Genomic DNA, 22,029 nt, shown 5'->3' with positions numbered 1-22,029 from the left:
CCCGGCCAAACTGCAACAAAAAAATAGCCGGGCGTTGTGGCGGGCGCCTGTAGTCCCACCTACTTGGGAGGCTGAGGCAAGAGAATCGCGTAAGCCCAAGAGTTAGAGGTTGCTGTGAGCCGTGTGACGCCACGGCACTCTACCCAAGGGCGGTACAGTGAGACTCTGTCTCTACAAAAAAAAAAAAAAATAGCCGGGTGTTGTGTCGGGTGCCTATAGTCCCAGCTACTTAAGAGGATCACTTGAGCCCAAGTGTCTGAGGTTGCTGTGAGCTATGACGCCACAGCCCTCTATCAAGGGTGACAAAATGAAACTCTGTCTCAAAAACAAGCAAACAGAATTAGTCAGGGCTCCTTATATCTTAAATGAAAAAGAACCCAATGAGGCTAATGAATTTCTATCCTAGTCATCTAGAACACGGCTGCTTGACCTCTGGATCATCTCTTCCTTGTATTACATTGTTGGCAGGAGCCCTGAACAAATCCATTGCTACTAATCTCCGATCAATCTCTCTGGCTGACCATCTATGAAGATGGCAATAATATTCTTTTTCCTTTGCACCTAATGAACACTTTCTCTTTAAATCGGGGGTGGGTTGTGGTGCCTTTGCTGGTTTTTTTTTTTTTTTTAAGTTTTGCTTTCAATTTCAGCTGGCTTTCACTCTTCTTAGCATGAAGTTTTTTTTCCTTATTTATTTATTTTTTTTTCTGTTCTTCCTTCGCGATTCTCTTGCCCTTTGTCTCCCAAGTAGCTGGGATTACAGGTGCCTGCCACAATGCCCGTTTTTTTTTTTTTTTTTTTTTTTTGTAGAGACGAGGTTTCACTCTGGCTCACTCCTGCTCATACTGGTCTTGAACCTCAGAGCTCAGGAAATCCACCTGCCTCGGCCTCCACAGTGCTGGGACTACAGGTGTGAGCCACCACGCCCGGCCCCTTTATTCTTTCTTAAAGAGGTTTACACCTTTCCAGAAGATAACCAATGGTTTCTGTCCAACTGATAGGCTATATGGTTAAATACAACATAGCATTTAACTTTTAACTCTAAGAGGACAATGTGGCTGTGGCTGGGCTCACTTAATCTGTTTAATTTTCCTTCTCAGGTCAGACGATATGAGTAGGGTACTCCCAGAATTAAGAAGGGATGAGTGTTAAATTCAATGGGTGGGATGAGGGGAGCCTCAATTTCTGGCCTGTGGCAGCTATATATGGGCCTTATAATTAAGTCTCCTCTAAAAACACAATGCGTTATAACTGCAGGGAAGGGTACAAAAAAGGGGGTGGGGTGGCAGTTAGAAAACGGCCTTGTGCCATCCTGAGCAAGGATCTAACTAAAAATAGAAAAATCAGCTGGGCATCACGGCATGTGCCTATTGTCCTTACTACTTGGGAGGCTAAGGCAGGAAGACTGTTTGAGCCCAGGAGTTTGAGGTTGTGGTGAGCTTATGATGACATCACTGTACCATACCAGGGGTGACAGAGTGAAAGAGTAAGACTCTGCCCTCCCATCCAAAAAAAAAAAAAAAAGAAAGAAAGAAAGAAAAGAAAAAGAAAATAATGGTCTTGTAATCTTGCCATCAAGGAGCAGGGGAGAAGAATAGGGTTTAGGAATCAGATACTTGAGGTCTGTGCTGAGTTTTCTGCTGTAAGTGTCAAAGAAAAGAATAAAAGTGGCTCGGCGCCCATAGCACAGTGGTGATGGCACCAGCCACATACACCAAGGCTTGGTGGGTTCGAACCTGGCCCAGACCTGCTAAACAATGAAAATTGCAACAAAAAATAGCCAGGCACTGTGGTGGTGCCTGTAGTCCCAGCTGCTTGGGAGGCTGAGGCAAGAGAATCCCTTCAGCCCAAGAATTTGAGGTTGCTGTGAGCTGAGATGCCACAGGACTCTACTGAGGGCAAGAGTGAGACCCTGTCTCAAAAAAAAAAAAAAAAAAAGAATTTTTCTAGAAATGTTACAAAGAAAGATGCAAATAAGCTTCTCTAATATCACAAATTTACCTGTTATTGTCCATTGCTGCAGAGAGATTAACAAGCAAATATAGTAGAATCTCTGTAAGTTGACTGCTCCAGGGACTGTAACAAACCGGTCAACATACAGAGGTGGTCAACATAAGGAGCTTCCACTGAGTACATGTGGTACATGTCTACTTTATAAAAATTAGGTCAACTTCAACTACAACCAAAACATAGCCAGGCGTTGTGGCAGGTGCCTGTAGTCCCAGCTACTTGGGAGGCTGAGGCAAGAGAATCACTTAAGCCCAGGAGTTGGAGGTTGCTGTGAGCTATAATGGCACAGCACTCTACCCAGGGTGACAGCTTGAGGGTCTGTCTCAAAAAATCCCCAAAAAACCTTAGGTCAACTTAAGGAGGTTCAACTATAGAGGTTCTGCTGTACTGTCAATTTGCTTCTTAATATAGGAACTTGGTTTGGGAATAAAACCTTCAAGAGACAGATATGACAGATGAGCCCAGCTTAGGTGAGGCAAGGTCACAGAGGGATTGGAAAAAGTAATTAAAGGTTGAGACCCCTCAAACCTTGCTGACCTTGCTAACTACTTCACACTTCTGTGGCTACAGGAGTCACAAGGGCATCAATTTGTCTTCTGGCTCCGGTGCCCTTCTCATGCCCAAGTCCTTAAACAGTGCTGAAAGGGTAGCTCTTAAGTGTGCTGCTCCTTCAATGTCTGGGTATTATGCTAAATCCTACTTTGTGGCAGGAAGCCAGAATACATCACATGAAGATCAGCAGCCTCCAGGATCCCTCATAAGAGCTTGCTTGCATAGAATTACACTCTAACAGGGTGGTGCCTGTGGTCCAATAGGTAGGGTGCTGGTCCGATATACCAAGGGTGCCTGGTTCATACCTGGCCCTGGCCAAATTGAAACAAAAAAAAATAGCCGGGCGTTGCACCTGTCATCCCAGCTATTTGGGAGGCTGAGGCAAGAGAATCTCCTAAGCCCAGGAGTTGGAGGTTGCTTTGAGCTGTGTGACGCCACGGCACTCTACTGAGGGTGATAAAGTGAGACTCTATCTCAAAAAAAAAAAAAAAAAAAAAGAAAGTAAGAAAGAAAAGAAAAAGAAAAAAAGAATTACACTCCAACAGGGGGTACGGAGGTTGAGAGGGTGCAGGATGGATCGAAATCACGAATTCATAGCTCCTGAGAGGTCATTTGGTCCAGTTCTCCTCAATTCACACATGCCTGAATCTAAAGGACACTTATGCAATGAGAATCTGGCCTAGTTCGAAAAGTACCCAGAAATGCAGTTTCCACTCCTTTCCCAGGCTAAAGTTGAACAGCTCTCAATACACCTCACAGAGGGGGAAATACCACGCATAATAATTAGTTAGCTACGAGGATGAGAGATTATCTGGGCAACAAGTTCCCCAATAATAACAGATGGTTAGGATGCTCCAACTACTCTGAACCACTATGGTTTCAGCCATTAGTCTTTCCAACCCAGAGACTGGGTGAGCTATGACTCTCCTTACAGACTTTGATGGGGACTGCCTCTGTAAACCCCAAGTTCATCAGTACTGATAAAAAAAAAAAAAGTACTGAGATAGTATAAAAGATGGTTCTGATCTTCACTTAAAGGTACCCCAAATACATCCGAACACTATTTAGGTGCCCTGATGCTCCCCAGATGCTAAGGACAAAGCTGGGTGGCCTGCTGAACAGCCCCCCCAGTACCCATCCTTCTCTTTGAAAAAGTAACACTCCATGAAGCTATAACACCAAATTCTATTACTCTGGAGGAAGATTATCAGGACCAAGGGACCCTTTGGGGTGCTGAATACAAAACTCAGCTGCTGATTCATGTTTGAAGAGTCCTGGTTTCACCTGTCTCAGCTGCAGCTCCAGTATATGACAAATGCTGACAGCACCCCCCACAAGTAGATTGTTCTCATTTCTGTCTAACATCTATGAAGGGAAATGGAATCAATATGCTCGAAGGAACAATTTTCTTAGTGCAGCCTCAGCACATCAATAGGGAATGAGTCAGGTCGCCAAGATCTTTATGGTTCTAAGGGATTAGAAGAAGATAATGATTCCTTCAATTCTGGGACCCAAGACCATCTCTTGTGTTGCTTGCCTCTCTGTCCCTCAAATTCTAACTAATAGAAGTGGGGGAAAAGAAAACAGTTTCCAGATCAAAACTAAAGGAGTCTTGTTTCTTGTTCAAAGATAGACAGGAAAGGAGTAAGAGGGAGTCAGAGAAGGTCAGTGAGAACCCTTCCGCTCCATCCTTTCAAAATTCAAAAGAAAAAGGTACTACAACCCTCAGCAAGATGGTGTGTATTTTCCCTACTGCATGCCAATAAGGTTCTGACCATTATTCCAGGCATCAAATTGTACTGTGCAGATTAGCCCAGATAAGAAGCCGAAAGAAAAAACACTGTGGTTATTTTGTTTACATTTGGGAATCTCATCATCTGTAAAGTGGTGGCCAGAGGTCAAATGCAGTTGTCATATAGCCTTTAACTAAGTTAAGAAAAGCTGGTTGGGGGTTGGTGCCTGTAGCTCAGCCACATACACTGGAGCTGGTGGGTTTGAATCCAGCCTGGGCCTGCCAAACTACAATGACAACTAAAACCAAAAAATAGCCAGGCGTTGTGGTGGACACCTGTAGTCCCAGCTACTTGGGAGGCTGAGGCAAGAGAATCACTTAAGCCCAAGAGTTTGAGATTGCTGTGAGCTGAGTGCCACGGCACTCTACCCAGGGTGACACAGTGAAACTCTGGTGTGGTGGCTCACACCTGTAATCCCAGCACTTTGGGAGGCGGAAGTGGGCGGGATTGCCTGAGCACATAGGTTCGAGACCAGCCTGAGCCAGAGTGAGACCTCATCTATAAAACTATCTGGGCATTGTGACAGGCACCTGTAGTCCCAGCTACTCGGGAAACTGAGGCAAGAGAATCACTTAAGCCCAAGAGTTTGAGGTTGCTGTGAGCTGTGATGCCATGGCACTCTACCAAGGGTGACCAAGTGAAACTCTGCCCACCCAACGCCCCCCAAAAAGAAGAAAAGCTGGTTGGAAGAAGGAGACAATGGAAATTGAGGCTGGAAGGGCCATGGGAGATGATGCCAGGTATAAGCCAGCAGGGCTCTGAGGAAGAAAGGAACTGTGATGAGGAGAAATGCTCTCTGGGTAATGATGGGAATTAGGGGAGGCTTTAAGCTTTTGGTGAGGGTGACTAAAGAGAATCAACTCTCTGACAAGAGGGAAAAATCAATGAGAAGCCGATGCTAAGAGACAGTTGACCTTTCCACTGGAAATGGATGGCTACACATCTTGTCACAGGCTGAGAAACGCATATCTTAGAGGAGGCAGGGGAGAGATACTATGGCTATCTTTTCTTCCTTTTGAGCTTGGATTTATGAATTATTGACGTCTCTTCAATCCTAGGAAAATCCGATTGTTGTTTTAGAAACTTTAGTTTGCTGTGCCCAAGCCTTCTTTATATTCTCTGTGGTTTAGAACTCATAGAATGTTGATGCAATTTTTAAGATGATTATTGTAAAACAAGAATCAGAATACCAAGTTAAATAACTCTTCCCCCTTTGTTCAGATGAAGCCAGAACAAATCCACCTAGACCACACTTACCCAAACCAAAGCTCTCCCAGCAGAAAAGAAGAGCTAACAGCTTTTTAAAAAATATATAAACTCTTTGGAATTTGTTGCTATTGACAATGTTCTGCCTTAAAGGCATTTCTAGTCAACACCCTGTGATTTGTTGAGTCTTACACATTTTGCTTTATTCATTTGTTCCTTGAGGAGATCCCAAGGATAGTCAGAGGACAGCATTAATTTTTCAACTGGCTTGATGCTTTCCAAAGGCCATCTCTAGCCACTAGGATCAAAGCACAGAGATTACTTCAGCTGAGGGATCTACTTTTGTGCTAAATGAAATACTGAGGCACTCACTGCTTCTAGAACTCCTAGAAATTAAAATAATTACTTCTTCTTTTTCCCACAACACCAAGTACAAGTTCTTGAACTTCCTCAGCTTTCTAAATTTCAAAGAAAATGGTCTAATGAGTTCTAGAGATTCACCCTTTAGTCTTCTTATGTATTTTGCTTGATCCATATGTTTTTGGAAGAAAGAAGTATTTCTCTGTTCAGGACAAGGGTTACGTTAAATAATTTCAGCTTCTACAAATGCAAGAATTGGTTTTCCTACCAATTATTGAACAGATAATACTTTACCTTTACCCTTGAAACTATCTACCGGGAATCTCTCACCATGTCTCAGTGATGGGATGAGAACCCCAAGAAAACTCACTGATACTAGAAAGAATTATAGAAATGGAAGATGTCCCATATTTTGAGAAGGGTTTTCTCACTAGTACTTTCATTTAGTAAGTTTTCTGAGTAATGTGCTAGGCACAGTGGTGGTGAGTAGGGTGCACGTGCTCAGCACACAAGATTCCCAAGTAACACACATTTGTGAAATAAATGTTGAGTGCTCCCTGCAGCTAAGCACAGCGAAGGCTGGGGATATGGCAGTGGAAAGACCAGGCCGGAAGCTAGGTGTCTAACATGGCAACACTATGAGGCAGGGACTACATCCATTTTGCAGCGCATTGCTGCATTCCCAGACCAATTGCAGGGGCTCGGTAAAAATTTTCTTGAGTGAAAAGAATACAGTGCAGTACAGACTGCACTCTACTAAGAGGCATGGAGGAAAGAAACTGTTAGGGTTGGGCGAATCTGTCATGGAAAAATTTGCCCAAATGAATAGCTTTGACTGCAGTTCTAACGTTATTTTAATTTTTTATCTTGCCCCCTCCCTTCTCTGACAAATCACATCAGAGACACCTCTGACTTCTCCCATCCCCCTTCCCCTTTTCCTACAATGTTCTGAAGAAAATAACTTTTTGAGGATAGATGCTTTGTACCGCATCTCAGAAGTCAACTTTAAGATAATTGCAGTGGAAACAGCTTTTAATCAACTGACAGGCAGCTTTAAGAAAATTAATGAGGACAAAAATCTTAGGAAGGAGTAAATCATTTTTGACAACAAAGCTGTCTCTCTTTTATCCCAATCTCCCCTTGAAGAAATAGTACCCTCCCAGGATACAAAAATAAAATATCTTTATTTTTGGTAGTTGATAGCTCTAAGGCCAGACAAGATTAAGAAAAGGCTTACTTCCCTTAGATTTCTAGAGAATACTCTGGAATGAACTAGAGTTCTAGGTCACTTCTGAAAATCAAACTCAGAATCTAGGGAAGTATAGATGATGAGGATTATATCACAAGTTCAACTCAAAGGCAGAAAAGGAGTGAGTCATAGTAAAGATTATATATTAAAGAATAAATCTAGGACCGGTCAAAAGAGCCTACATCTGTGAAGTTATATAAATGCCAATCAGTTCTGACAGTATTGGGCACCCATTCTGACCCAAAATCTAATCTGCAACTGTAGTTACAACTAATTTGAGCACTCTGGATACCAAGCCTTCTCTACGGTTCATTTTAATGAACTTATAATAGCAGTAATAATCATCATCAGCCATACTAGACTTTGTAAAGATGGCTATGAAATGAAATAAAAGAGAGAGAGCCACCTATAATTCTTTATAGCTAGGATGACACTAAGATAGCCATTACGGATTACCATATCAGACACCTCCCATACAAAGATAGCAATGAACTGAATGCTGGGAAAAGGAACTAGAGAAATACTCCCTCAGAAGAGGAAAAACCCAGAGAGAAAGACAGACATACTGCTGCTCACTCTTTAAGCCAAAAGCATCTCTGTATCCCAGCATAGGCTTTCGGGTAAGAGTCTGAGCAAGTCAACTGTGGCCAGGTAAGAATTTTAATTAAAACTAGAAAAAGGCCTCACAGCACTAGCCCTCAAGGTACCATCACTAGGATGTTAACATGATCCAGACATGCCTGCAAATATCTGAACGATCTGGTTACTAAGAGCCATTGAAGTAAACCAAATGATGTTTCAGAGAAAAAAAGAGATAAGGTGAGAGCAAACAGGGAAAAGACAAAGCTATATTGACAGATGAGGTTTAAGTGGAATCGCCAAGCAGTCAATGGTTAGTTTTCTTTCTTTCTTTTTTTTTTTTTGTAGAGACACAGTCTCACTGTACCGCCCTCGGGTAGAATGCCATGATGTCACACAGCTCACAGAAACCTCCAACTCCTGGGCTTACGCGATTCTCTTGCCTCAGTCTCACAACCAGCTGGGACTACAGGCGCCCGCCACAACGCCCGGCTATTTTTTGGTTGCAGTTTGGCCGGGGCTGGATTTGAACCTGCCACCCTTGGCATATGGGGCTGGCGCCCTACTCACTGAGCCACAGGTGCCACCCTCAATGGTTAGTTTTCAACCTTAACTTAGTGTGCAGAGTCATGTGGATGGGTTGTTAAAATACGCATGTCTGGGTCCAACGCCCAGAGTTTCTGATGCAGTAGGTCTGAAGTGGAGCTAAGAATTTGCATTTCTTTCTTTCCTTTTTTTTTAAGAGATAGGGGTCTTGTTTTGTCACCCAGACTTAAGTATCGTAGCAGAAACATAACTCCTGGCCTCCAGCAATATTCCTGACTGGGCCTCCCAAAATGCTGGGATTACAGGCATGAGCTACTATACTCAACCAAGAATTTGCATTTCTAATAAGTTCCCTGGTGGTGCTGATGTGGTCCCCTGAGACCATACATGGAGAATTACTGCCCAGTCAGATATGCATGGGTTGTGGGTCTTTCCTATCCTGCTAGTTGGGATCTGTGGAGGATGAAGGGGATACCTATTGCTAGAACTCTAAAGGGAGGTGTATGCAGGGACAATCCACTGCTGAACAGAACTCATAGGGCCAAGAAGGAAAGAGAGGAAGAGGAAGGGAGAGAGGGAAAGGAAGAGGGGCAGAGAGATGGATATTCTATTTTCAACATGCCCTCCAAACTATTGATCCCGCTGGGTAACAGTCATTTGACTCTTTTTTTTTTTTTTTTTTAGACAGAGTCTCGCTTTGTCGCCCTTGGTAGAGTGCCATGGCATCATAGCTCACAGCAACCTCAAACTCTTGTGCTTAAGTGATTCTCTTGCCTCAGCCTCCTAAGTAGCTGGGACTACAGGCGCCCATCACAACGCCTGGCTATTTTTTGGTTGTAGTTGTCATTGTTGTTTGGTGGTCCTGGTTTGGGTTCGAACTTCCCAGGTCTGGTGTATGTGGCTGGTGCCCTAGCCACTGAGATACAGGTGCTGAGCCAGTTATTCAACTCTTGAATACAGTTTTACCATATAGCCACAAAGAAAAAGCTTTTAATAAAATTGACCTTTACCTATTTCAGGCTTTGCCTTAAAGAGCATAATTATCATTCCATGGAGAAAGGGGAGGTAAACTGCTTTCCATCTTAAAGCTTCCTCCTCCATCCAAGTAAAATAAAAGTATCCTTGTTCATCACTTCTGCCAATAAAAAGGAAAGCAAACAAGCAAATAAGTTCCTAGTGCCTTGGGCAGCACCTGTGGCTCAGTGAGTTGGGCTCCGGCCCCATATTCCAAGGGTGGCGGGTTCAAACCCTGCCCCGGCCAAACTGCAACAACAACAACAGAAAAAAAATAGCTGGGCATTGTAGTGGGCACCTGTAGTCCCAGCTACTCGGGAGGCTGAGGCAAGAGAATCACCTAAGCCCAAGAGCTGGAGGTTGCTGTGAGCTGTGATGCCACAGCACTCTACTGAGGGCGACAAAGTGACACTGTCTCTTAAAAAAAAAAAAAAATTTCCTAGTGCCTTTAGGATCTGCAGGGATTATGCAATGAGGATTCTTTTTAGTTCTTATTAAACCACTTATATGCCTACACTCCCCCACCTCTTGGGGACGGGGGAAGGGTATACATCTGTTAATTCCTGTGTTTAAAGTACTAATCTTTACACTCGCTTTCTAGCTCAAAATGCCCTAGCATCACTCCCATGACCCCAACCTTCCTGGCAGACTTGTGCCCCCATTCCTAAGTAAAACAGAACTATTATGATACAAACGGGAAGAACAGTTTGGTATATGACTACTTCTGGTTTCATTAGCAATTTTGTATTTTTGTTATTGTGCTTTCACTTGGTTACAACCAAAGTTATTATAATGTGCAAGTTGTCACTATTTTAGAAAATTAATTGCAGTTTTCTGTTACAATATTGTGCCTTGTTCCAATTAGAAAATGAAAGCCGGAACACAGGCAGTTTAGGGTTTTGAGAATTCAGCAAAACTTCAGCTCAGCAGTCTCTAAAAGCCTAACTTAAAAACAAAACAAAAATTAACAAAAAATCCTCACTGGTCCAAGTAAAAGATAGTCAGAAAATAAGACTGAGTTATACAGAGAGCAGCATATCCAGTCTGGAGGAATCTCAAATGGACAGAGGGAAGAGAGAGAGAAAATCTGTGCCCAGTCTCAGTTTTCTTGATTTGCCAGTCATTAAAACTAGGAGGACAAAAGACTCAGTAAGCAAAGATGGAAAAGGTAAAAAGGACCCTAGATCGTAGAATAAGGACAAAATTCAAAATGACTCAACAAGGGGGAAGAGAAGACTCCAGTACACATAGATATTCAAGGGAGAAAGAAACCTGGAAAGCAGCAACAGCTGAGAAAAGATGGGAGGTAAAGCACAGCCAGCCAAAAAGCTGATTTGGTAGGAAATAGGACACGAACACCACTGTGCCTGCAACAAAATTAGCAAAGAATCAAAGCACCACGCATAAAACCACAATGGCAAGTAAATCTTAGACTGTCTCTCTGTTTTGCTGATGAGACTGAGGACAGAAACCTAAAATGAAGGCAAGTAGACATTAAGAACAGCAGTTTTCAAACTCAAGTATGTACCACAATCATCTGAAAAGCTTGTGGTTTTCTTTTGTTTGTTTGTTTTTTGTTTTTGGCTGGGGCTGGGTTTGAACCAGCCACCTCTGGCACATGGGGCTGGAGCCCTACTCCTTTGAGCCACAGGCACCACCCTGAAAAGCTTGTTTTAAAAAATGCAGATTCTGGGTTCCTCCAACTACCATTCTTACTCTGATTTTAGATATGAAATGGATCTGTATTTTAACAAGGACTCCATGTAGTTCTAACAAAGATTGTCCAAGAACCATAGTTTGAGAAGCACTGATCCAGAGGTCTGAAGAACTGCTTAGATACAGGCATCCTCAAACTTTTTAAACAGGGGGCCAATTCACTGTCCCTCAGACCGTTGGAGGGCCGGACTATAGTTTAAAAAAAAAAACTATAAACAGGGCGACGCCTGTGGCTCAGTCGGTAAGGCGCCAGCCCCATATACCAAGGATGGCGGGTTCAAACCCGGCCCCGGCCACACTGCAACAAAAAAATAGCCAGGCGTTGTGGCGGGCGCCTGTAGTCCCAGCTACTGGGGAGGCTGAGGCAAGAGAATCGCTTAAGCCCAGGAGTTGGAGGTTGCTGTGAGCTGTGTGAGGCCACGGCACTCTACCGAGGGCCATAAAGTGAGACTCTGTCTCTACAAAAAAAAAAAAAAAAAAAAAGCTATGAACAAATTCCTTTGCACACTGCACATATCTTATTTTGACATAAAAAAAACAAAACGGGAACAAATACAATCAATCACACACTGCCTCATGTGGCCTGAGGGCCGCAGTTTGAGGACCCGTGGCTTAGAATAAGTGTACCACGGCTAATAGCAATTAGCAATTCATTTTCAGAAGAGTTTTCATATGGGATTGTGTAAGAGATCTCTCTTAGGGAGAAATGCCACTTAGTGGGAATTAAAATAAATCAACACTCTGGAGGATGTTCTCCTGGGAATGTCTGTTGGACCAACAAGTTCACTTCTCTGAACATTACTGCAATAAATTCCCAGAGGTAACACAGAGAAGGGGAATTTTGGGTAGAGAAGCTCCAGGACAATCCCATGACCCCAAAAGCATTCCTTGAAGGCCAGAGCCTGATAATAAGATGGAGACATCCACCTATACTTAACCTGTTAAAAGAAGATGCCCTCGCACCCTATTTCAGACAAAATTTCACTTCTTGCCTTAAACATGATATAGCACAACTATTTAAAATCCTGTTGTCTTCTTTTCCACCAATGAATGAATTCAGAGACATTTGCTGAGTGATCTGATGCCTTTAGACTAAGGGGCAACCAAGACCTGGAAAACCAGAAACCTTTCTGTAGCACAGGAGTTAAAGTCAGACTGGATACTGGGATCCTGTCTTTTGGTTAAGAACACCTTCCAAATGAGAACTTTCCAGTTACTAATAATTCAACTCTCTTTCCTGGTGGCAAGTAGTACCTACTGAGAGTCAAAGAAGGCGCACTGGAGGCCTCAAAAATAGCTCTTGTACCAGGCATGCAGTGGCTGGTTAGTTGCCTTGACCCCTTTAGCAGAACAGCCATGGACTAACTGGATTAATTGGATTACCACATCTCTTCAGCAGAGTTCTCCAAATGTATTCCCCGAGTTGCCAGCCCCATGGTGACAACAGATCCCATCATCCTGCTTCTGCTTTGAGGCTATTTGCCCTTAGCCAGATGTTTCTGGCTACTGACAGAAAAGAAGAACCTTTCTAGGAAGACAAGAGCCCTGGCTTACAGAAGAGGCTAGAGATGTCTACTAGAGTTATTGAAACCAGACTGTCTCTTAATGATTATAAACCATTACTGCACGATTAGGCAGGAAGGGTTAGAAAAACAGCTGTTGGGACCAGGATTCTAGGTGATAAAAAAACAGAGACCAGGTGCTTTTATCAGCCAAGTCTGCTTATAATAAGCAAAAGAAGAACATTTAAATAAAAACTCAATTTCCATTCTCAAAAAAATACACTTTTATTTTTATTTAGATAAGAATATAGGCTTGATGAACTTCCTACAAAGTCTTCCAATGTCAAATATTTCCAGAGTATCATGGAATTCAAGAATCAGAACTTTCCTGTCATTGTGATATCAAGCCTTGTTTCTGCTCCCTTCAGAGGCTTGGTGGAACACGATGTTACCTATCATTGGTACTGCTAGTTACCACCCAGAAATGAAAAAAATATATATGCTTTTTTTTTTTAATTTTTTTTCTTAAGTAATTTTTTTTTTTTTTTTTGGAGACAGAGTTTCACTATGTTGCCCTCGGTAGAGTGCCGTGGTGTCACAGCTCACAGCAACCTCAAACTCTTGGGCTTAGGCAATTCTCTTGCCTTAGCCTCCTGAGTAGCTGGGACAACAGACGCCCTCCACAACACCCAGCAATTTTTTTGTTGCAGTTGTCATTGTTGTCTAGCTGGCCCAGGCTGGGTTCGAACCCACCAGCCTTGGTATATGTGGCTGGAGCCCTACTCATGGAGCTATGGGCGCCAACCAAAACAAACTTTTCTTGAATTCTCTTTCATTCTTTCAGTTTCTATTATATGTCAGGTACTGGAACTTCATAAAGAGAAACCAGAAATAGTTTCTGTTCTCAAGGAGTTTGCATTCCAGGAAAGGAGAATAACATGGAAACAAGTAACTACAATTTGCTGTGATGGTGGCACAAGGAGGTAGTGATCAATGTACTAAAGAGGTACCACAGAAAGAAAGAGCTGAGAATAAGTTGAAGATGGGGAAGAGGGCATTCCAGGTGAAGGTATCTTGATAAGAAAATACCTCATCAAGGGTGGCGCCTGTGGCTCAAGGAGTAGGGGGCTCCAGTCCCATATGCCGGAGGTGGCGGGTTCAAACCCAGCCCCAGCCAAAAAAAGAAAATACCTCATCAAACTCAAAGAGCTTGGAAAGTAGTTCAGTAGAGCTGGACGGAAGATATCTATAGGGGACAGAGGGGAAAAGAGGGTGGGGGGGCAAAAACCTTAGAACTTTCCATAATTTTTTTTTAGAGACAGTTTCACTTTATGGCCCTTGGTAGAGTGCCATGGCATCATACAGCTCACAGCAACCTCCAACTCCTGGGCTTAAGCTATTCTCTGGCCTCAGCCTCCCGAGTAGCTGGGACTACAGGTGCCTGCCACAACACCCAGCTATTTTTTGGTTGCAGTTCAGCCAGGGCCGGGTTTGAACCCGCCACCCTCGGTATATGGGGCTGGCGCCCTACCAACTGAGCCACAGGCGCCGCCCCATAATTTTGTATATAATGGTCCTATCTCTAGCTTTTTCTTTTCTTTTTTTTTTTTTGAGACAGAGCCTCAAGCTGTCGCCCTGGGTAGAGTGCCGTGGCATCACAGCTCACAGCAACCTCCAACTCCTGGGCTCAAGCAAGTCTCCTGCCTCCGCCTCCTAAGTAGCTGGGACTACAGGCGCCTGCCATAACACTTGGCTATTTTTGTTTGCAGCTGTCGTTGTTTGGTGGGCCTGGGCTGGATTCGAACCTGCCAGTTCAGATGTATGTGGCTGGCGCCTTAGCCACTTGAGCCACAGGCGCTGAGCTTCTAGCTTTTTCTTTTTTGTGAGACAGAGTCTCACTTTGTTGTCCTTGATAAAAGTGCCATGGTGTCACAGCTCACAGCAACCTCAAATTCTTGGGCTTAAGTGATTCTCTTGCTTCACATGCCCAGCTATTTTTAGAGACAGAGTCTTGCTCTTGCTCAGGCTGGCCTTGAACCTGTGAGCTTAGGCAACCCACCCGCCTCAGCCTCCCAGAGTGCTAGGGTTACAGGCATGAGGTACTGTGCCCAGCCTTCTACATTTTTTTCTTAAAAAAAAAAAAAAAAACACTATGGCTTGGCACCTGTACCTCAGTGGTTAGGGCACTGGCCACATACACCAAGGCTGGCGGGTTTGAATCTGGCCCGGGCCTGCTAAACAATGACAACTGCAACCAAAAAATAGCCTGGCATTGTGGCGGGTGGCTGTAATCCCAGCAACTCAGGAGGCTGAGGCAAGAGAATTGCTTAAGCCCAGGAGTTTGAGGTTGCTGTGAGCTAGGACACCATGGCACTCTACCGAAGGTGACACAGTGAGACTCTGTGTCAAAAAACAAAAACAAAAACAAAAAAAAACTCTTCATTCTAGGCATTCAACAAGCATCTTGTATATATAGAAATAAATAAGGGATCCTTGGGCATATGTCTCTAAGGAGCTTACACTTAACCTAATTGGGTGGATAAAACATACAAACTACACAGATAAAGAAAACAGAAAGCATATCAACAAGTGCATCAAACTATAAATGGCACATATTGCACAGAATACTAAGGGAATTCACAGTTCCTCAGCTCAAGGAGCTTAAACACTAATTAGAGAACTATTCAAAAGCTGGGCTCGCCTGACAAAACTCTGGCCAGAGCCGCCATAGGACATGGGAAGCTCAGTCAGGCACATTTGTCTGGCTGAGTCCAAGAGGTCACTAACCACATGAAGCCTAGAAGGCTTTTATGGCAATACAAGAGAAGTATACCTCAGATGAGAGGGTCACAAACAGGACCTTTCCTTTGCTGTTGAAATGAATAGGAGGATTAAAAGCACAGCAACTGCCTCAAGTCTTCATCTTTATCGTGATTATAACCCACAGAAAAGGAGACGGGATACTATCATTTTTGGATATCAAATATGGAGACGGGATACTATCATTTTTGGATATAAATGGGAAAATAAATTAAAAAAAATAATAAATTTTTCAGTGGGTTCTTTATGAATCCCAGACTAAAAGTACCATGTTGAAGTAAAGAAATACTGTTTATTGTTTTTTTTTCTTCCCTTTGAGAGTGCCATGCTCTCAGCCTAGCTCACAGCAACCTCTAACTCCTGTGTTCAAGCAATGATCCTGCCTCAACCTCCCAGGCAACTGGGACTGCAGGCACCCACCATGATGCCTGGCTAAGTTTTCTATTTTTAGTAGAGACGAGGTCTTTCATTGCTCAGGCTGGTCTCAAACTCCTGAGCTCAAATGATTCCCCTGCCTTGGCCTCCCAGAGAGCTAGGATTACAGGCGTGAGCCATCATGCTTCACCTCAGTTTATTCTTTAACTTTAGATACTTTCATGCCTCTGGGGAACCTAGCACATAATCTAGGGAGTGAGAAAGCCCCTTCCTTTGAAAAGCCCAGACTTCTGGCTCAGCGCCTGTAGCTCAGCAGCTAGAGTGCCAGCCACATACACTGGGGCTGGCAGTTTCAAACCTGGCCCAGGCCTGCCAAACAATGACAACTACAACAACAACAAAAAATAGCTAGGCATTGTGGCGGGCGCCTGTAGTCCCAGCTACTTGGAAGGCCGAGGCAAGAGAATCGCTTAAGCCCAAGAGTTTGAGGTTGCTGTGAGCTGTGACACCACAATACTCTACCTAGGGTGACACAGTGAGATCCTGTCTCAAAAAAAAAAGTCCAGACTTCTAAAAATGAAGCCTGCTGGTCATGGAAGGGCTGGACTGGAGTCCTTCCTTACTTCTATGACCACAACAGTTTTGGTCCTGGCTGGGAGGCCACACCACTGTCTTTCACGATACCACCAAGCCTAGGAGAGTTGCCATACTGTGGAGGAGCAAGCAATGGCACTCACCCTCATAGAGGTCTCACCACCATGGGCCTGCTGCAGTCTGAAGACCTGGGCCACCATGTGCTCTGTGGAGGGGTGCAGCAGGATCCTTCGTGAGGCCAAGCCCACCATTACGTATCGGCCCATTGGGGACAGGCTCACCGAAATGGCATTGGGACCTGAAGGCCAATAGAACACAGACATTTCCAGAGTTCTTGTCATTCCAAAGAAGCAACTTTCATTCTTAGTCTTTTCTGTTTTCCTCAAATCTTCATATTCATTTGTTCATTTTAGGATTATCTCATAGGATTACAGTGAGGAGTATAATGTAAATTAGTACCTGCTATAACTATCTTGAAATCTACTTTTTTCACTTAACACTATGAATCTTTTCCCATCATTAAATATGCTTTTATAAGAGCATTTTAAAGGCCAACTGTATCCTATCACTGTACCATCATTTATTTAAGAAACTTTTTTTTTTTTAGATTTATACTTTTTTTTTGCAGTTTCTGGCCGAGGCTGGGTTTGAACCCACCACCTCTGGCATATGGAGCTGGCATCTTACTCCTTTGAGCCACAGGTGCCACCCCTAAAAAACTCTTTTAGAAGAACTCTTAAAGTAACAATTCAACATTTTTCTATATGATAAATAACACTGTTATGAACATCCTCATATGGTTATCTTTGTATAGTTTTCTGTTTTTTTTCCATAGAAGTGGGGTTGCTGGATTAAAGAGCACACGCATTTCTTTCTTTTTTGTTGCTCTAGCTGGCCCAGGCTGGGTTCAAACCCGCCAGACTTGGTGTACATGGCTTGCGCCTTACCCACTGAGCTACGGGCACCACCAAGCACACACATTTCTGAGGTTTTTAAAAACACAATGCCAAACCGCTTTGCAGGGTATATGTGTGTCTAATTCCCTAAGGCATGACCAAAAGTTCTTCCCTTATTTCTGGTCATCATAATAGGAACATGCTGGTGATGCCATTGTGGCAGGGAAGACTATTTCTGAGATTCTTTTGCAATACTTCTAGCCAGGACTGCTGCAAAGCAATCTTTCTCTGGCCTGTGCCCCAGTGAAGACAGGGGCAATATATGACCATTACTCCCACCCAAGCAGTGCCTCACCTAGGAATGCCCATGCCAAGGCACCAGCGTCCCTCTGTCATTAGGTTGGGCTTCCTATCCCTTACCAAATCGCTTTGTGTAGAGCATTTCTCCCAGGTTATGGGGGGCCAGGGAGTACACTGCCAGGATGCCCTCATCAGGAAAACCCCTCTGGCTGCTAGGGATGAAAGCTGCCAGCAGCTGGCCATCTGCTGAAATGTCACAGCTGGCGTCATTGTAGATCTTGCAGTTCTGTACCAGCACATTCACGGAGGCTGCATCAGACAAAGAAAGAAAAAAGAACAAGAAAGTTTGGGGTTGATGCTGTGAAAATTCTGGGGCCAAAAATCTGAAGCCCTTCCCAAGGGGCTGATCCCTCCCTAGAAATGCTCAAGGATGCCTTGTCATTCAAACTAAAATGTGAAAATGAACAAGACACACAAGAGGCACTTTATTTTTTTATTGCCTTAAATTTTTTTTCTTCTACCTCTTTAATAAAAAACTATGGGACAGTCAACACCACAACCACCATCTGATGAGTCTAGTTCACATTTAGGAAACATTAAGATTAGATAAGAAAAAAGTTATTAAAAATTGTTCCTGGAGAGCTACTCAACAGCTGTTATTGCTGAAAAGATCAAAACTAGGATAAGTAGGCCGGGAGCAGTGGTTCATCCCTGTAATCCTAGCACTATGGGAGGCCAACCAGGTGGGTTGCTTGAGCTCAGGATAAGCCTAAAAATAGAAAAACTAGCTGGGCATTGTGGTGGGCACCTGTAGTCCCAGCTACTTGGGAGGCTGAGGCAAGAGGATTGCTTGAGCCCAAGAGACTGAGGCTGCTGAGAGCTATGACTCCATAGCACTCTACCAGGGTGACAGAGTGAGATTCTTGTCTCAAAAACAAAAACAAAAACAAAAACCTAGGGTAAGTAAAAAAATGCAAACCTATTGATTCTAAGACAAAGGTGATACAGGTAGAACTTTCTTGGGGTGGGAATCATTCAACACCTAATATGTGACCTTGGAGAAGAAATTCATTTCACAAATTTGTGTTTTACTTTCTCATTTAAAAGAAAGAGAACCAGAACATTTAGAGACTTGAGTCTTCTGGATACCTCCTTGCTAACTCTAATCCCTTACTTCACCAAGAGAGGATAGAGAAATTGTCCAGCTCTGGCTGGATGAATGGGGCTCTTTTCATTTCTCACTATAAGGTATTGTTATCCACACTGTGAACCAACGTCCCTGGGCAACCCTAGTCTGCACTTAGAAGTTGTTAGAATACGGGCAGCAGGCTCAGCCCGCTGAGGTAGCAGGACGGAGGTGCAGAAATGTCTGCTGGTGCAGAGAATCCACTCCACATGGCAGGACCTATGAGATGTCAGCCCACACTGGCATTGGGCCTACATGCCTTTTTTCTGTTTTCATGTGAATCCTTCTTTGAGTCCCACTGTGTGATTCTCTGTCAAAAGCAACCAGCTTGATGTGAGCCTAGAATAGCGGTGCCCACATCATGGCCACAGGCAGCAAAGCATAACACATTCAAATAGACTAAACTCCTCTGACTTTGTCTCACTTAGATTAACTACCTATAAAGAAACTTTTTATTCTTTCTCTTATTTGAAGGAGAGATCCACCATCAGAGGCATCGTGGTAAATTTTAAAAAACCAAACTCAGCTACCCTGGCCAGATTACAGGGGATTTACTTCAGTAAGACCCCACCTCTCCACATAGACAATGGTAAGTTTCCCTAGGAAATTACCCAAAGGATCACGTACTCAGAGTGATTTATAAAACTCAATTTGTCCCCCTTTCCTTGTGCATTAATGAAGCTACAGAGATGACAGTGTAGATCAAAAAATGCATCGAAACACACTGATTAGGCTATTGTGCCAACTCTCTGGGGCTGTCACCTACAGCACTATTACACATAAAACTGAGAAGGGACCACAAGGATGGTTCTGTTTGCTAACTAATAAAATAATGACATCCAAATACTCACTGCTATCACCATTAGGCCTCTCTATTGCTCAATTCCCAACCTACCATCTGCTCTAGCCTGCGTGGCTAGATTTATCTAGTTAGTTTTGGAAACGGCTGCTACTTACTCAGGGTCGCAAGCCCATTGTCAAAATAAAATTACAATCTTCCTCTCCTTCTCTGGATTAACACAGATTCCACTTGGGAACAGAGAAGCAAAGGAATTGGGAGAATCTTCAGAAGAGAAGCAAATCCATCTTGGTTTTCTAATTTTGAGGCTGGTACAATGCTCAGAAAGATAAAAAGCAATTAACAATTTATTTATTTATTTATTTTTTGTAGAGACAGAGTCTCACTTTATGGCCCTGGGTAGAATGCCGTGGCATCACACAGCTCACAACAACCTCCAACTCCTGGGCTTAAGTGATTCTCTTGCCTCAGTCTCCCGAGTAGCTGGGACTACAGGTGCCCACCACAACGCCCGGCTATTTTTTTGGTTGCAATTCAGCCGGGGCTGGGTTTGAACCCGCCACTCTCAGTATATGGGGCCGGCGCCTTACCGACTGAGCCACAGGCGCCGCCCGCAATTAACAATTTAGACTAACCACCAAAGGCAGGGAGAGAAAGAAAGTTAAAGTATTAAGTAGGACATGAAAATAAAAGAGATGGGACTCCATGGATTTTAAGACAGCTTTGTGCAGTTGCCATTTTATCCACATTTAATTTTTCAAAAATGCATGGTGAGTATTTTATCAAAGTAGGCTTTTCTATTATGTCTTGCTGTCAACAGAGATCTAACTGGCCAGGTGCAGTGGCTCACGCCTATAATCCTAGCACTATGGGAGGCTGAAGTGAGTGGACTGTTTGCGCTCACAAGTTCAAGACCAGCCCAGGCAAGAGTGAGACTCTATCTCTACTAAAAATAGAAAAATTAGCCAGGCGTTGAGGTGGGTGCTTATAGTCCCAGCTACATGGGAGGCTGGGGCAAGGAATTGTTTAAGCCCAGAAGTTTGAGGTTGCTAGGAGCTATGACTCTACAGCATTTTACGCAGGGTGACAGAGTAAGACTCTGTCTCAAAAAACAAACAAGCACAACAACAAACACATTGATCTAACTTATGTGTATTAACTTGTATTTTGTTCAAAAATACAGAAGCTTAAAATGACCTTCAAAACTCATGCCCAACACACAAAAAGCATTTGACTGTTTACTGCAACAAAGGGTAGGAATAGAATACAGGTAAGGTATTTCTGCTAGAAAGCTTGGCTCTAAGCCCCTGAAAAACTGGGCACGTAGACAAAAAAACACTTTGCAGCCTCAAATCCAGGCCACTGTATTTATGTTATATGATGATGATTCCAAGTCAATGGCTCTCTCCCAAATTTTGCCACCTCCCTTAACTTCGCCTAATTTCACAACTGCTCCCAGCTATGCAATAAGCTCAGAGAGATATGGAAATTATAAGTAAGAAGAGAATAGTAAAAATTGTAACAGCTTCTCCAGCAGCATAGTCAGTCTCGGAAATTTTGCAGCTAATGGTCTAGGGTTTCACTTATACCCTAATGAAAGGGAGATGCGGTAGGCACAGAATGATTTGGTATCTCCATTTCAGCGAGCACTGGGGTGGTATGTTTATAATACCCTTTTTATTTCAAAGTTCCAATTAGCAACCTACATTTATTGCTTGCTGTCTATTAATTTCCCACGTGCAAATGGAAATGTTCAGTTACGATGGTGCTGGCAAGTTCACTGCTTCAATTTGCTTGTGCAGCTTCCTCGGGTAAGGCTGAAATTTTGATGAGTTAATTTAATTTGGAAGAGACTTCTTGGATATCTATTACTTGTTTTCTTGGCCGTAGGAAAGTAATGTACTTGTGACAAAAGACAACCCAAATCCTTTTGGGTCCAACAATAATATAAACAGGTAGAAAGAAAAAGGGGAATGAAAATACAGAGTAAGACACCAGCAGCCTCTACATCCCTAGAAATCTTTGTTGTGCTCTATACCTTGCCTTACCACTGACAAACATTAGCATGGATCACCTGGAAGGCTGATTAAATACAATGCTGGGGCCAGGCCTGAGAATTTGCATTTCTAGAAAATATGAAGGTATCTCTGATGCTGCTGGTCTGGGCCGACACTTAAAGAACTGTTGTTTTGCCAAGCAGTTCCGGATCCCTGAGTTGTAGCTCCAGCAAGTGGCTTTCGCTTAAATGCAAAACCCATATTGGAAAGGATGATGGGACAATTAGCTAGAGCTAAGAATGGAAATAAAGACTGGGAAAGAAAATAACTTTCAAATCAAAACTCCTTAAGAACTTTAGTGGGGGGTGGCGCCTGTGGCTCAAGGAGTAGGGCGCTGGTCCCATATGCCGGAGGTGGTGGGTTCAAACCCAGCCCCGGCCAAAAAAAAAAAAAAAAAAAAAAAAAAGAACTTTAGTGGGGAGCTCCAGGGGTAGAAAAAACAACATAGGAGCCAGCAGGAAACCATGTTCCAGAC

At 43.4% G+C, this 22,029-nt stretch overlaps 1 protein-coding gene across 8 annotated transcripts in view; it reads right to left on the bottom strand.

Annotated features, from left to right (window-relative positions):
• AMBRA1 (autophagy and beclin 1 regulator 1) overlaps nt 1-22,029 on the bottom strand; it is a 252,765-nt gene that overhangs the window by 23,302 nt on the left and 207,434 nt on the right. For all 8 annotated transcript variants that reach the window (XM_053560500.1, XM_053560499.1, XM_053560502.1 and 5 more), the window contains 2 exons: nt 17,633-17,821; nt 16,460-16,614 (listed from right to left, as the gene is read on the bottom strand). In XM_053560500.1, the coding sequence (XP_053416475.1) occupies nt 16,460-16,614; nt 17,633-17,821 (344 nt within the window). The remainder of the gene's footprint in view (nt 1-16,459; nt 16,615-17,632; nt 17,822-22,029) is intronic.

The sequence above is a fragment of the Nycticebus coucang genome, chromosome 14 (genome assembly GCF_027406575.1).
Source record: "Nycticebus coucang isolate mNycCou1 chromosome 14, mNycCou1.pri, whole genome shotgun sequence".
NCBI lineage: Eukaryota > Metazoa > Chordata > Mammalia > Primates > Lorisidae > Nycticebus > Nycticebus coucang.
The sequence above is the reverse complement of the archived record's forward strand: the minus strand, read 5'-3'. Positions and strand labels throughout refer to the sequence as shown.